General features: G+C 47.1%; 2 protein-coding genes across 5 annotated transcripts in view; both read right to left on the reverse strand.

Annotated features, from left to right (window-relative positions):
• NEIL1 (nei like DNA glycosylase 1) overlaps positions 1-1,652 on the reverse strand; it is a 7,630-nt gene extending 5,978 nt beyond the window's left edge. For 2 of the 4 annotated variants that reach the window (XM_024761815.1, XM_024761809.1), the window contains exon 1: positions 102-274. The gene's annotated coding sequence lies outside the window, so the exon portion shown is untranslated. Of the gene's footprint in view, positions 1-101; positions 275-309 lie in introns of those variants that run through there. The other 2 variants (XM_024761808.1, XM_024761807.1) reach the window with 2 other exon arrangements.
• An 8,320-nt stretch (positions 1,653-9,972) lies between these two features.
• Positions 9,973-16,012, reverse strand: COMMD4 (COMM domain containing 4). Its single transcript, XM_024761750.1, has 8 exons — positions 15,953-16,012; positions 12,029-12,100; positions 11,737-11,802; positions 11,498-11,537; positions 11,087-11,206; positions 10,825-10,905; positions 10,339-10,515; positions 9,973-10,252 (listed from the first exon to the last, which is right to left on the reverse strand). The coding sequence occupies exons 1-8, from the start codon at positions 15,953-15,955 to the stop codon at positions 10,212-10,214; spliced, it is 600 nt and encodes a 199-aa protein (XP_024617518.1). The 5' UTR covers positions 15,956-16,012; the 3' UTR covers positions 9,973-10,211.
• Positions 16,013-16,281: the final 269 nt, after the last annotated feature.

Consider the following 16,281-nt stretch of genomic DNA (forward strand, 5'->3'; position numbering starts at 1 on the left):
TCTGTTCACCCTGGCTCCCTTCCTCCCCAAGGCCCCCAAACCCGTCCTCTCCTCAGCTCTGCTGCACACCCACCCCGACCCCGGGCCCACTCGCAGGCTACCTGCGCCCGTCGCCGCTCCCGCCAGCCTGCAGGCACTATGGGGTTAAGGCCGGGGGCGGAGCGGCGCCTGGGAGCACACTGGGAGCTGCGGTCGCTGCTCCAGCGCCTGATGGGAAGTGTAGTTCCTCAGGTAGGTGGCAAAGACTGTTCCGGGTGGGGTCCCCGAGCTGGGGGGCTTGGGGTGTGGGAAAGGCTTTGGGGCAGTCACCTGGCTGGGGGGTGGCGGAAGAACCTGGCTTCCCGCTGCCCGGCGCCGGCGGGATCCGGCGTCAGGTCTGAGGTCCCGGGTTGCAGCTGTCTCTGTGGCTGTGAGAAGCCACCCGGCTAGTCCGGGACCGGGTCGGCACTCCCAGCAGGAAACAGAAGCACCGTCCCAAAGCAGAGGCGCCTGCAGCTGTGCGCAGAGCGCGAACAGGTGCGCGATAAATGCAGGCTCTGGGGACCCGGTGGTGGCTCTAAGTTTCAACGCTAGTCAGACATAACAAGTAAACATCATCACCACGGGCGATGAAGTGTAGCCAAGCAGCCAAAGGCAGGAGCCGAGAGCGGAACCTACTTCCGTTGTGGAGGAGGGTCTCTCTGCGATGACATTTAGGCTGAAACCTCAGAAGGAGCCATCCGGAAAAGAGAGGGGACGAGTCGCTACGGCAGGCGGAAAGAACTGACAATGCAAAGGCTTGGAGGCTGGAAAGCGAGCGATTGGCCCACTCAAAGAAGGTGGCTGGGGGTAGTGCTGAGAGGTGAGGACAGACACACAAGCAGGAGCTGGTCTGGTCTGGTCCGACCTCTGGAGGCCTCTGTAAGGAGCTGGCCTTTCATCCTAAGTGTAGCAGGCACTGGTCCCTGACCCACTGCCAGGATTCATACTACTTCTCCTTCCTCCCCCCTTAATCTATTTATTCATTTATTTTGACAGTATTTAAAATGAGACAATGCCTTTATTGAGATAGTAAAGTTAACAACTTTTTAAAAGAAAATATTTATTTATTATTTATTTATTTTGGCTGCACCGGGTCCTAGTTGTAGCATGCTGGATTTAGTTCCCGCTCGGAGTCTTAGCCACTGCACCGCCAGGGAAGTCCCAACAATAACTTGTTAATATTACCTAATACATAGCCCACATTCAGATTTCCCTAATTGTCCGCAAAATGTCTTTGATAGCTAGTTTGTTCAAGGCAGAGACCAAATAAGGATTCTGTGTCTCTTCAGTCACTTTAATCTAGATGGAACCACCATCCCCACCTCTTACCCACCTCACCTCCTTTTTTTTTGGTCTTCATGATACTGACCTTTCTGAAGATTCCAAGCCAATTGTCCTTTGAGATGCCCCATCACATTCTGGATTTGTCTGATGTTTCCTTGGGTGTCGTTAACTTGTTCCTCTATCTCTAGTTTTCCCTGCACACCAGAAATTAGATCTAAAGCTTGGAAATACATATGTCTCCTGGGTGCTGCTCTGTACTCCAAACTGCATCACATTAGGAGGTGCCCAACATCTGGTTGTCTCACTTTAGTGAGGCTGAAATTGATCACTGGTGAGGCTCTGACAGCCAGACTTCTGTGTTGCAAAGGTATGTTTCACACCTTGTGACCACTAAGTAATCTATGGGGTGATTTCTTTGTTTTGTTGGTCTATTTTTGTTCGTTTAAATTAAGTTAAAAGGTACATACAGTAAAATTCATCTTTTTTAGAATGTGAGTTTTTTGTTTTGTTTGTTTTTGGTAGGTGTTTTTTTTTTTTTGGTGGCGCCTTACAGCATGCAGGATCTTAGTTCCTCAGCCGGGATTGAACCTGTGGCCCCCTGCATTGGAAGTGTGGAGTCTTAACCACTGGACCGCCAAGGAAGTCCCTAGAGTGTGAGTTTTTTTTTTTTTTTTGCGTTACGCGGGCCTCTCACTGTTGTAGCCTCTCCCGTTGCGGAGCACAGGCTCCAGACGCGCAGGCTCAGCGGCCATGGCTCACGGGCCCAGCCACTCCGCGGCATGTGGGATCTTCCCGGACCGGGGCACGAACCTGTGTCCCCTGCATCGGCAGGCGGACTCTCAACCACTGTGCCACCAGGGAAGCCCTAGAGTGTGAGTTTTGACAAATTCATACACTCATAATCATCACCACAATCAAGAGATAATACATTTCTATCACCCCCCTAAAATTTGCCCGTGCACCTTTTTAGTCAACACTTACACCGTACTCGCTGGCAACCACTGATCTGTTTTCCGCCCCTATAGTTTTTTGCCAATATCATACACAGGCATATCTCATTTATTGCGCTCCATTTTGTTGCACTTAACAGATATTGCATTTTTTTTTTTTTACAAATTGAAGGTTTGTGGCAATCCTCCATTGTCAGATGATGGTTAGCATTTTTTAGCAATAAAGTATTTTTAAAATTTATTTTATTGAAGTATAGTTGATTTACAATGTTGTATTAGTTTCTGCTGTACAGCAAAGTGATTCAGTTATACATTTATATGTATATTCTTTTTCATATTCTTTTCCATTATGGTTTATTACAAGATATTGAATATAATTCCCTGTGCTATACAGTAGAACCTTGTTGTTTATCCATTCTATATATAATGGCTTGCATCTGCCAATCCCAAACTCCCAATTCACGCCTCGCCCACACCCCCAGCAATAAAGTATTTTTTAATTAGGGTTTGTACATTGTTTTTTTAGACACAGTGCTATTGCACACTTAATAGACTACAGTATAGTGTAAACAAAACTTTTCTATGCACTGGGAAACCAAAAAGTTCATGTGACTCACCTTATTGCCATACTTGCTTTACTGCAGTGTTCTGGAACCAAACCTGCAGTTAACTCCGAGGTGTGCCTGTACATGGAATCTTCAGCCCATAGCCTTGTGCATCTGCTTTCTTCCTCATAGCATAATGCATTTGAGAACCATCCACGTTGTTATGCTTATCGATCAGTTCATTCCTTTTTTTTTTTTTTTTTTTTTTTTTTTGGTACGCGGGCCTCTCGCTGTTGTGGCCTCTCCCGTTGCGGAGCACAGGCTCCGGATGCGCAGGCCCAGCGGCCATGGCTCACGGGCCCAGCCGCTCCGCGGCATGTGGGATCTTCCTGGACCGGGGCATGAACCTGTGTCCCCTGCATCGGCAGGCAGATTCTCAACCACTGCGCCACCAGGGAAGCCCCTAGTTCATTCCTTTTTATTGCTGAGTAGTATTCCACTGTGTAGACGTACCAGCGTGTTTATCCACTTACCAGCTGAGGGACATTGGGTTGTTTACATGTGGTGATTCTTTAGCACCACGCAAATACCCAGTTTCACATCACATCAACCTTTCACCTAATGGCTTTATCATCACTGGTGATCCTTGCCCCAATCAAGTATTTAATTGGGAGTTACAAAATGGTGATTTTCTGATTCTGTCATTCCTTCTACATTAGCTGGAATTCTTCTGTAAAGAAGAGATTTACTTCATTGACTAGGGTTATTTGGGTATTCTGAAATACTAAAAAGAAGGATAAATTTTGAAACCCTTCTCTTTAATTATCAATTTTTAGACTAAGAATTTGGTGCAATAATATCCAATGGTGACAAATTAGAATTGATTTGGGGGGGTTATCTTTTATGGACTCATTGATTTTTTCCACATTTAATATCTTTAAATTTGTTGCAATCTTTATCTTTTACCCCCACTTATTGAAAGAGTACTATATTAGTCTTTGGGGCTATACAAACAGGGATATACAATTCCCATCTTTAAAAAAGGCTGGTAAAAGGCAGGTAGTAAATACAAAATTAATGCAGTGCTACAATAGCAATGAGAGGAGATTCTACGGGATTCTGTGACAACACAGAAGAGGGAATGCTACCTAGGAAACCAAGTTCATATTATACATTTGATGAGACTTGGAAATTTCTTTGTGACTTTTTTGTCTGCCACTTTATTTGTGCTTTGTTTATTCCCTGTTTTTCATTTTGTCTTCTTTCTCTTGCCCTCCTGTGGGCTACTTGAACATCTTTTAGAATTCCAGTTTGACTTACCTATATTGTTTTTGAGTGTGTTCTATTGCATACCCTTTGAAGTGGTTGCTGTAGGTGTTACACTATACACATGTATGTACTTGTCACAGTCCACTGGTGTCGACATTTTATCAATTTGAGTATAGAGAAACCTTACTTCCCTTTGCCCTCCCGTGTTTATAATAACCTTAAATATCTGTTCTACATACATTGAGAACCACATCTAACAGTATTTTGTTTTGCTTCAACTGTCGAACATATTTCAAAATACTCAAGAGAAGGAAAGTCTACTGCATCCATGTTTTTAGTCTTTCCATTGTTCTTCCTTCCTGATGTTTCAAGATTTCTTCTTCTATCATTTCCCCTCTGTTTGGAGATCCTCCTTTAGCCTTTTTCTTAAAAAAATTATTTTATATTGGAGCATAGTTGATTTACAATGTTGTGTTAGTTTCAGGTGTACAGCAGAGTGATTCAGTTATACATATACATATATCTATTCTTTTTCAGATTCCTTTCCCATATAGGTTATTACAGAGTATTGAGTAGACTTCCCTGTGCTATACAGTAGCTCCTTGTTGATTATCTATTTTATAAATAGTAGTGTGTATATGTTAATCCTGACCTCCCAGTTTATCCCTCCCCCCCAACCTTTCCCCTTTGGTAACCATAAGTTTGTTTTCTACATCTGTGAGTCTGTTTCTGTTTTGTAAATAACTTCATTTGTATCACGTTTTAGATTCCACATATAAGTAATATCATATGACACTTGTCTTTCTTTGTCTGACTTACTTCACTTAGTATGATAATCTCTAGGTCGATCCATGTTGCTACAAATGGCATTATTTCATTCTTTTTTATGGGTGAGTAATATTCCACTGTATATAGGTACCGCATCTTCTTTATCCGTTGATGGACATTTAGGTTGTTTCCATGACGTGGCTATTGTAAATAGTGCCACAGTGAACACTGAGGTGCATGTATCTTTTTGAATCATGGTTTTCTCTGGCTATGTGCCCAGGAATGGGATTGCTGGATCATATGATAGCTCTGTTTTTAATTTTTTAAGGAACCTCCACACTGTTCTCCATAGTGGCTGTACCAATTTACATTCCCACCAACAGTGTAGGAAGGTTCCCTTTTCTCCACACCCTCTCCATCATTTATTGTTTGTAGACTTTTTGATGATGGCCATTCTAACTGGTGTGGAGTGATACCTCACTGTACTTTTGATTTGCATTTCTCTAATAATTAGTGACGTTGAGCATCGCTTTTCATGTGCTTTTTGGTCATCTGTGTGTCTTCTTTGGAAAAATGTCTGTTTAGATCTTCTGCCCGTTTTTTCATCGGGTTGTTTTTTTTAACAATTTATTTTTCTATATATTTATTTATTTTATTTTTTTGGCTGCGTTGGGTCTTTGTTGCTGCACAGCGGCTTTCTCTAGTTGCAGCGAGTGGGGGCTACTCTTCACTGAGGTGCGCCGGCTCCTCGTTGCAGTGGATTTTCTTGTTGCGGAGCACGGGCTCCAGGTGCGCAGGCTTCAGTAGTTGTGGCACGTGGGCTCAGTAGTTGTGGCTCGCAGGCTCTAGAGCACAGGCCCAGTAGTTGTGGCGCACGGGCCCAGTTGCTCCGCGGCATGTGGGATCTTCCCGGATCAGGGCTTGAACCCGTGTCCCCTGCATTGGCAGGCAGACTCCCAACCACTGTGCCACCAGGGAAGCCCTGTTTCTTTTTTTGATATTGAACTGCATGAGTTGTTTGTATATTTTGGAGATTAATCGCTTGTCAGTCACATCGTTTGCAAATATTTTCTCCCATGCTGTGGGTTGTCTTTTTGTTTTGTTTATGGTTTCCTTTTAGCCTTTTTATTTTTAGATTAGGTCTGTTGGTGACAAATTATATTAGTTATCCTTCATCTGTGAATGTCTTGATTTCCCCCTTTACTGTTTTTTAAAATGCCTTACAATTCTGTCATTTTTCAAATTGAAGTCTAGTTGATTTACAATAAATACTATATTAGTTTCAGGTGTACAACATAGTGATCCAATATTTTTATAATTATACTCCATTTAAAGTTATTATCAAACATTGACTATATATCCTGTGCTGTACATATGCCCTTGAAGCTTATTTATTTTACACATAGTAGTTTGTACCTCTTAATCCTCTATTCCTATCTTGCCCCTCCCCCTCTGTCTCCCCACTGGTAACCACTAGTTTGTTCTCTATATCCGTGAGTCTATTCGTTTTGTTATATTCATTCATTTCATTTGTTAGATTTCACATATAAGTGATATCATACACTATTTGTCTTTCTCTAACTTATTTCACTAAGCATAATACCCTCCAGGTCCATCCATGTTTTTGTAAATAGCAAAATTTAATTATTTCTTAAGGCTGAGTGATATCATATATATATATATATATGTATATGTATACACACACACACACACACACACACACTATGCACATTGGGGTGCATGTATGTTTTTGAGTTAGTGTCTTTGTCTTCTTCAGATAAATACCCAGAAGTAGGAATGCTGGATTACATTGTAGTTCTATTGCTAGTTTTTTGAGGAACCTCCATACTGCTTTCACGGTGGCTACACCAATTTACATTCAGACCAACAATGTACGAGGGTTCCCCTTTCTCCACATCCTTGCCAACATTTGTTATTTGTGGTCTTTTTGATGGTAGTCATTCTGACAGGTGTGAGGTGATATCTCATTGTGGTTGTGATTTGCATTTCTCTAATAATTGGTGATGCTGGGCATCTTTTCATATGCCTGTTGGCCATCTCTATGTCTTCTTTGGAAAAATATCTTTTCAGGTCTTCTGCCCATTTTTTAATCGGGTTGCTTGTTTTTTTGATATTGAATTGTATGAGCTATTTATATATTTTGAATATTAACCCCTTATCGGTCATATCATTTGCAAATATTTTCTCCCATTCTGTAGATTGTCTTTTCATTTTGTCAGTGGTTTCCTTTGCTGTGCCAAAGCTTTATGTTTAATCAGGTGCAATTTGTTTAATTTTGCTTTTGTTTCCTTTGCCTTAGGAGACAGATCCAAAAAAATATTGCTACAATTTATGTCAGAGTGTTCTGCCTACATTTTCTTCGAGTTTTATGGTATCCAGTCTTACATTTAGGTCTTTAATCCATTTTGAGTTTATTTTTGTATATGGTGTGAGAAAAATGTTCTAATTTCATTCTTTTACTCCCCCTTTACTCTTGAGGTGATTTTCGCTGAATATAAAATTCTGGGTTGACACTTCTTTTCTTTCAGGGCCCGAAACGTGTTGCGCTTTTTGTTTCTGGCCTTTGTGGTTTCTAATGAGATATTCAGTCATTCGAATTGTTTCCCCCCTATATGTAAGGTGTCATCACTCTCTTGCTGCTTTCAAAAATTTTTTTCTTTAGTTCTCAGAAGTTTGATTATGACATACCTTGACATAGATTTCTTTGGGTTCAACCTGTGTGGAGTTCATTCAGTTTCTTGACTCTGTAGGTTTGTGTCTTTTGCCATATTTTGGAAAATTTTAGCCATTATTTCTTTGAATACTTTTTCTGTCCTACCTTCTTTCTCCTCACCTTCTGGGACTCTGACAACACAAATACTAGATCTTTTGTTATTGTCCTACAGGTCCCTGAAACTCTGTTTTATTGTTTTGTTGTTGTTTGTTTTCCAAACTATTTTCTCTCTGTTATTCAGGCTGGGTAATTTCTATTGATTTATCTTCAAATCCACTGATTCTTTCTTCTGTTGTTAAGTCTACCCATTGAGATTTTTACTTGGGTTATTGTAGTTTTCAGTTCTAAAATTTTTATCTGGTTCTTTATATCTTCTGTTTCTCTGCTGAGACTTGAGGCATTTTTATGATAGCTGTTTTAAAATCCTTAGCATAGAATTCTAACAGCTGAGTCATTTTGGTGTTGGCATTTGTTGTCTTTTTTCATTCACGTTGAGATTTTCTTGGTTCTTGGTACAACGATTTTTTAAATTGAATCCTAGACATTTGGGGTATTATGAGACTGCATCTTATTTAAATCTTCTCTTTTAGCAGGCCTCCTCTGACACAGTACCAGTGGGGAAAGGGGTATACCACCTCCTTATTGCTGGATGGGGTGGGAGTCTAGGCTTCCACTCAGCCTTTGCAGTCAGGGGTCGAAGAAGGGCTGCAGTTCTGCAGGGTGTGGCTGGAGTACAGCTGTTACTGTCTGTAACTTTTTCTGTCTTGCTGGACTGTCCTTTTCCCAGTCCTTTGCCTAGAGAGAGTAGGCTTTTGTTGGGCCTTCCTTTGTCTGTGTGTTGTTTCTAGGTGGATGGCTTCTCCAGCTCCCAGCTTGGGATACATGAAGCAAAAAGAAAATCTAAGGGATTCTCTGCTGTGTTGTTCTTCAGGTCTTGAGGTCTAGCCAGTCTGCTTTCTTCTTGTCACCTTTCATAGTCTTATGTTTGCTTTACATATAACGTCTAAGGTTTTTAGCTGAGCTTAGTGGAAGGAATAGAGAAAAGCCCATCTGCTCCATTTCTCCAGAAGCAGAAGCCAGGAGGGGAGTGAGTCCTTATATCTTTGATGCTTAAATTGTCCCATCTTTAGCCAGTGGGATGAGCTGGCTCCTGTTGACATTACTTATTATTCTTTGATAGCTTCCTTGGATCCCGAGATGTTCTAGGCTTACCTTGTATTCTCCCTGCCCCACACCTGGAATCAGTCTGTTCTACAAGGGACCCTAGCTGGCCTAAGCCAGTCCTGGGAGGCCATTTGTCTTAGTCTGTTCGGGCTGCTATAACAAAACACCATGGACTGGGTGGCTTAAAAAACAGACATTTAGGGACTTCCCTGGTGGTGCAGTGGTTAAGAATCCACCTGCCAATGCAGGGGACATGGGTTTGAGCCCTGGTCCAGGAAGATCCCACATGCCGCAGAGCAGCAAAGCCCACGTGCTACAACTACTGAGCCTGCACTCTAGAGCTCGTGAGCCACAACTACTGAGCCTGCGTGCCCTGGAGCCTGTGCTCCAAAACAAGAGAAGCCACTGTAATGAGAAACCTGTGCACCGCAACTAGAGAAAGCCTGCACACAGCTGTGAAGATCCAACACAGTCAAAAAATAAATAAATAAATTTATTATTATTATTTTTTTTAAATCCAAAAAACCAGACATTTATTTCTCGTAGTTCCAGAGGCTGGGACGTCCAAGTTTGAGTCAGAATCAGTTCTTGGTGAGGGCTCTCTCCTGCCTTGTTAGACAGCTGTCTTCTTGCTATGTTCTCATATGGCCTTTCCACGGTATAGAGAGTCTGTCTTCCTTTTCTTATAAGAGTGCTAATCATCACAAGGGTCCCACTCTCATGACTTCATCTGAACCTAATTATTCCCCAAAGCCCCACCTCCTAAAACCATCTCACTGGGAGTTGGGGCTTAGACATATGAATTTGGCAGGGGGTGGGAAATGGGTGAAGCACAAACATTCAGCCCATTATCCCATTCCACTTGCCAGTGAGTGGTTCCGGCATGGGCCTTCTCTCTTCCTAAAGAAGATGACAGAGAGGCAAGGGCTCTCTCCTTTCTCTACCTGGGGTATCTGGTGTTGGGGCCAACCACTTGCTGCCAGCCTAAGGACAGGGCCAGCACAGAGAGGGCAGAGTCAAGAGCATCATAGGACTGGGAGCTAGAACCCTGATTTTCCTGTCTACAGACAAGCTGTTTCATTTCGGCTCTCGTTCTGCCTCAACCCTGACCTGCCTCAATCACAGCTGAGCAAAGAAAAAAGAAAACGTGCAATAGGTCAGGGAGGTCAGTAGGTCACTTGGTCTCTCTCCTGAAAACCTCTGATCTGAACCCAAAAGAAATCCATGCACACACTTCTTTACACTTCTTACACTTCTGTTTATTCTTCCTTCTCATGAAAACCACTGACATGTGCCTTTCACGGGGGAGGGAAGACAATGCTGCAAGAGTGTTCAGGATCCCTGGGCTGAATTCTCAGGTGGTAACCTAGGAAGCCAGACATCCAGGAGGCCAGGCCCCTAGGGTCCTGGAGCTGGGGCACCCCCTGAAGGGAAGTTCGGAGGGCAGTTCCACATGGGCCCCATGAGCTCTTCTTCTCAGCCCAGGGAGCTCATCAGGGTCTGGGCCTGCTTCAGTTCTGCAGGGGCAAGAGGTAGGTAGGTAGGTGGCAATTAGGCAGGATCCGGGAGGGCCCCTTACCCTCCAGGTACAGCTGAGCCTCACCTGCCAGGAGGACCTGGAACTTGTCTGCTGAGAGGGACATGGTAACAGGCTGGGCCGGGGCACCCGAGGCAGCTGCCACCTCCAGCCGCAGGTGCACCATGGGCTCTTCCACGGACCGCAGCAGGCTAGAACTCAGGGTGTAGTCCACCCGCCAGCCCACGCCTGTCAGCCTATTCACTGCAAGACCGAAAGGGGCTCAGGGTCACAGGCAGGGGAGCCAGGCAGCCCTAGCCCATACCCTGGTTCAGCCCTGAACCCTTCAGGGCTATGTGGCCTTTGAGAAGCTCGCATCCCTCTGATCCAGGAGCTCAGATTACCCATAGCAGATCTCAGAGGAAAGAAACCGGGGCTGGTGTCAGGAATCCCAGCTCTGTGACTGCTCGACATGTGATGTGGTTAAGTCTCCTTTCTGAGGACAAACACCTCCCAAGCCACATGCACCTTCTAGAATGGAGCCCAGCCCCCACCCGGGCACCCCACACTCACCTCGCAAGCTGCAGGCCCGCAGGTGCTCCTGCAGGGAGCTTTGCTTCTCCTCATAACAGCGACACAGGCTGGCTGCATGCTCTGGGGGCCGAAGGGAGGTCCCCTGAGCTAGCAGGTGGGTGCTGGGGCTTAGGCCACTCAAAGGGCAGGTCTCAGGCTCCTGGCCCAGAGGGCAAGGTGCATCTCAGGGTCACACAGCCTGACCCTTGCCTGGCACCCCTTGGCCCACAGGTTACCCACCTGCCTGCCCTCATCCCTGTACCTTTGGGCAGCCCCAGCTGCTGCAGTTCACTGGACAAGGACTCGCCATCCACGCTATGCTTGGCCGCACTGGAGAGGATGAAACTCAGCACTGCCACTGTGGCCTTCACATCACCCGACTCTGGGGGGAGCCGTGGGTGGAATGGGGGGTGTTGCTGTGGCCCCAGCCACCTCCTTGACACCCCACTATCTTCAGCTCAGAGCCCCTAGGCCTCCTTGAGCCATGAGCACTGCTACTGCCCCACTGGGAGTGGGCAGAGGACCCTAGGGCTGGCAATGTCTTTCTTCCCTCATGCTCCTCTGCTGAGGCAGGTGGGTCAGAGTGGGCTGTTGGGAGGAGGGGCCTCTGTGCCAGGCCCCAGGCTGAATACCGGGTTTGCCCAAAGGTCTGCGGACCCAGTGGGGTACTCACCAAACCTGGCATCAGTGGTGAGCTTCAGGATCTTCTCATACTGTGGAGAAAGGAGGCCCTCAAGGGGTGCCGGACCCCCGCTCACTAGCCCCCAACCCCTGGCCTGGATCCTGTGGTAAGGACACGAGGTATCTAGGGAGGGTGGGAGCTGATCACCCGTCTCCCTGGGTCTGGTGCACTTTCAGGGCAGTGGGGGGTCACAGGTCATGGGACAGTGGGGTGCGGGGCCCTGCACTCACGTCAATCCCCTGTCCCAGAAGGTCCTTCAGCACCTGGCTACACAGCAGCCTCAGCTTCACGGAGGACTGGAGGGGAAGGCCTTACATCAGCCAGACTGACCCACCTCACCCCTCCATGCTGGTGGGCTGGCTCAGAGAAGGCTGGCCACATACCTGATCAGTCACACAGCACGTTCGGATAGCCCGAGAGCGCTGACGCCCCAGCTCAAGAGTGACCTCCCCACCCTCCACCCTCAGAGCCCCCAGCCGCAATCCCTCTCTGCCCCCACCCCCAAGACCCCATGCACTCAACAATTTTGGCCAGCGTGCTGATCTCTGCCAGGACCCAGTCAGGACAGTCCAGGTCACCACAGAACCGGAACCTCTGCAAGGGAGTAAGGTAGGTGGTCAGGCTGGAGGGCCGGCTGACGTATGGCCAGGTGTCTCCCACGCTACTGCTCCTCAGGGTTCCTGCTGCCTGTCCAAGATGCGTGCCCTCTGGCCCACGTCTTCCCCCCTACTACCAGGCTGTTCGGAGAACCCTCTCCCTGACTCACCCTGCCACCAAACCTTGTTCTCGTGGCTGTCCCAGGCATTCATGTGCTCAGCAGACATGACTGGGCACCTTCTCCGTGGGAGAGCCCACTCTAAGCGCTGGGGTGCAGCATGGAACACAACAAAGTACCTGGCCTCAGGGTGCCGGTGACCATCTCACCTTCTCCTCCTTTCCCTCCCCAGCTCGAGCCATACTGGCCTCCCTGCTGCTCCTGTTGCAGATTAAACATGGCTTGCTCTCTCACTTCACTCAGGTCTCTGCTCAAATGACACCTCTTCTGATGGACTTTCTCTGACTATGCTTTCTTAAATAGCCCCTCACACATGGAAATTTTTGGGGTCAGTGGATGTATTCATTATCTTGATCATGGTAATGTTTTCATGAGCATATATGCATCGAAACTTATTGAACCATATATTTACACACACATGGTTTGTTTTATGTCGATTTTATCTCAAGGAAGCTGTTCAAAAAAAATAAAACAGCTCTTCACCATCATGCTTTAGCTGTTTATCTCTCCTTCTTGATCTCCATGGCATTTATCACAGAATATATCACATTTTATTACTTATTCAAGGCCCATCTCCTCTGTTAGGATGCAAACCCACCTGGTTAACCACATCTTGACAATATCCTCCACTCCCTGATCAACTGTCCTTTGTCCTGTTTCTGTGGCAAAGCTCTAACACACAGCAATATACATGTTCATCTTCCCACGCCTCTGTCTGGGCTGCTTACAGATGATGGGAACAGAACCCGCAAACTGGGTACACGGTCAGTCCACGCTCTCCTGATTCTGCTGGGCCCTCAGTGCAGCCCCATAATCCCATGTCCTCTACTTGGCCCCATCGTTCACCTTATCGATCACTTCAGACCTGCTCCATGACCCTTCAACCTCCAATCCTTTTCACCTGTCATCCCCCTGATCACACCTGACCCCACTGCCCTGGGGCTTCTACATGGGCCTCCAATGAAGTTCTCTAGCCATGGTCACAAATGACTTTCTTCACTAAATCTAGTCTTCCTCTTCCTTAACTCCTCAGCAGCGTCTGACACAAACACATCCTTCTTCCTGAAGCCACGTACTCTTCCGGATTTCTCCCGATGGCCTGGCCTCTGTCTCATTTTCTGGCTCACCCTCCTTTCCCCAGCCCCCAAGTGGTGATCCCTGTCATTATTCTGGGGCAGGGGACTGGGACTGCTGGTGAGGTGGTGGGAGTGTTAAGGACAGCCTTGTACTTCTGCTATTTCAGGAGTTTTTACCCATTTTGTGGCATGGACTCATCAGGCATCTGGTGAAGTCTATATAGGCTTTTCCCAAAATGATGTTTTAAGATGTACAAAATACACAGGAGGGTCTTCCCTGGTGGTCCAGTGGTAAAGAATCTGCCTTCCAATGCAGGGGATATGGGTTCGATCCCTGGTCAGGGAACTAAGATCCCACATGCCGCGGGGCAACTAAGCCCACGTGCCGTAACTAAAGAGCCCTGTGTCACAAACTACAGAGCCCATGCGCTCTGGAGGCCACACCACAACTAGAGAAGAGAAAACCCGCACGCCACAGCTAGAGAGAAGCCCGTGCACTGCAAGAAGCTCTGCAACGAAAGATCCCACATGCCGCAATGAGGTCCCGACTCAGCCAAATAAATAAATAAATATTTTTGTAAATACATAGGAAAAACTCCATAATAAAAGAAACTAATTAAAAGTTATCAAAATAGGGAGTTCCCTGGTGGCCTAGTGGTTAGGATTCTGGGCTTTCACTGCCATGGCCCTGGGTTCAATCCCTGGTCAGGGAACATAGATCCTGCAAGCCGCGTCGAGTGGCCAAAAAAAAAAGTTATCAAAGTATTCAAAACAAATTGGTGATGTGACATATGTTTCAAGTCAAATAATGACAGTAATTTAGAAATGAGCATAAACGATATGTAAACAATGCCAACAGCTGTAATATGAAAATATCTGATTTCTATTAGTGACAAAGTCAGAGGTGCTGCTAATCATAGTGGGGTTTGTTGCCAACACTCATAATTGAAGAAAATACTAAATTTCAGTTTGAAGTTAGCCAAGATTGAGAGGTAATATTTTTCCTAACTTCATGGGTCCCTGACTTCTACCCACAGAAGTCTTCTACCATCTCTGCATTTTTTCTGACTTCTACCATCTCTGTATTATTTACTTTTTTACCATAAGCACGTGTTCCTTGTGCAATTTCTTAAAATGCTGGCTTTTCTCTAAGTTCTGTCCTAGGTCCTCTCTTCCCAACTAATATTCTGGCTGAGACAGGTTACACATTTCAGGGTTCAATGATCATCTTTGTGCTGATGACTCCCAAATTTATAACTGCCATTGTAGATTCTCTTCTGAGCTCCAGACACTTAAATCTAGACTGTCTCCTAGCCAGCTGCACCTGGCAGCTCAGACGCCTCACTCAGCGCGTATCAAAGTAACTGGTTCTCTTCCAGCTGAAACCTGCCCCCACCCCAGTGAGCACCACCACCTGGGAACCACGCCCAGACCCCTCCCTCTCCTTTTTCCCCCGCACGCATTTAGTCCCTGAGCCCTGCTGATTTCCCCCACTTCTATCTCCACTCTCTCCACCCTATCTCAAGTCACTACCATCTCCTGGGGGGCCTGCTGCCCCAGGCTGGGCTCTCTGTTCCTCTCTTGCTCCCTCCACAAGTCAGCTGAAAGGCTCTTCCTAGCTTCCCAACACCCTCTTCTTAAAGTCCAAACTCCTCTATGTGGCTTTCAAGACCCAGCAAGCTTTGGTCTATGCTTACCCGTCGAGCTTCATCTTTCACTAGCCTGCAGTTTCTACTCTTCCAGGTGATGAAATGCATTCATTCCTAGGGAGCCATGCTCCCTCTCACCTGAAGCCTTTGAATGCTGTTCCCTGTCTGAAGATACAGCCTCCCACCAGCCCCGTTCCATGCCTCCTAACCCCTGGTACGCAAACTGCACTGCACCCAGCTAGCTTTCCTCCCTGCTCCCAGGCCCTCATATGATGTCATCCTTGGGTCGCCTCCCTGACACTATGCACAAGGTGAGTTTGGCCCCTTCCCCTCAAGTCTTAACTATGACTGCCCATTCAAACTTCCAGCGTGGCCCTTCCCTCCTGCAGCCAAAGTCTCAGTGCCTAGCACAGTGCATGGTATACAGCAGGCACTCACAGCCTGTTGAAGGAATGAATGGATGTATGAGTTGGGAAATCCCAACCCCAAATCTACTCCTTTCTGGCTCTGGGAAGAGCGAAGGGCCTTCCTAACAGTGCAGAAGACTGAGCTTAACTGTAAGCAAGTTTTTCTCCAGGTCCCACAGGAGCGCTGGGAAGTGGGCACCTTTGGGAGGGCCTCTTGGGGCAGAGGAAGGCCTGGAGGGACAAGCCCCAGCTCGTGTCCCGGGGGTGCGCGGGCCCTTGCTTCCCATCAAGGCACTCCTAGCCTGCCGGCCCGCCCTGCCCTACCCATCCTGCAGGGAGGAGGGTGAAGGGAGGCTTTTTTCTACCAGAGCCTCGGCCCCCACGACTGCACCCAAGTGTCTGCTGAGGGGCCCGGCAGACTTCCCATCTCCTCGCACCCGGCGCCCCACCCTTCCCGCAGCCGCGGCGGTGAGATTTGGGGGTCTCGTACTCTGCCCGCCCCCAGCACCCATTGCCTCGTATCACCCCTCAGCCCTCACCATCGCGCCAGGAAGCCCGCGCCCAAGACTTCCACCTTCCGGTTGCGCCGGGTCAGGTGATGTGGCGGTCACGTGACGCTGGGGCGTGGGGGCGGAGGCCTCCTCGGATCGGGGCGGGAGCAAGTCGGCCAGTTCCGAGCTGTTGGGGCGGAATACCGGGTCCGTTTCTCAGTCCCCAGAACCTTTCCCTGGAAAGGGCCAGCGCCAACCCCCAGGTTAACTGAGAACAGAACCAAAGCAGTAGGAAGAGGTAGTAGAAACCGTTTAATTTGTTCGCCTTAAGGGAGCGGGAGCCTTCCGTTCTGCCGGGGTATTCAGGTTGTCTCCGT

This window comes from Neophocaena asiaeorientalis, unplaced genomic scaffold (assembly GCF_003031525.2).
Source record: "Neophocaena asiaeorientalis asiaeorientalis breed wild unplaced genomic scaffold, Neophocaena_asiaeorientalis_V1.1 scaffold54, whole genome shotgun sequence".
In the NCBI taxonomy this organism is placed as follows: Eukaryota; Metazoa; Chordata; class Mammalia; order Artiodactyla; family Phocoenidae; genus Neophocaena; species Neophocaena asiaeorientalis.

Coding starts and splice junctions, on each gene's coding strand:
- COMMD4 (XM_024761750.1), bottom strand. Junction 11,207..11,497: donor CACCACTGATGCCAGGTTTG/GTGAGTACCCCA, acceptor GGCTCCCCCCAG/AGTCGGGTGATGTGAAGGCC. Junction 10,906..11,086: donor GCAGCTGGGGCTGCCCAAAG/GTACAGGGATGA, acceptor TTCGGCCCCCAG/AGCATGCAGCCAGCCTGTGT.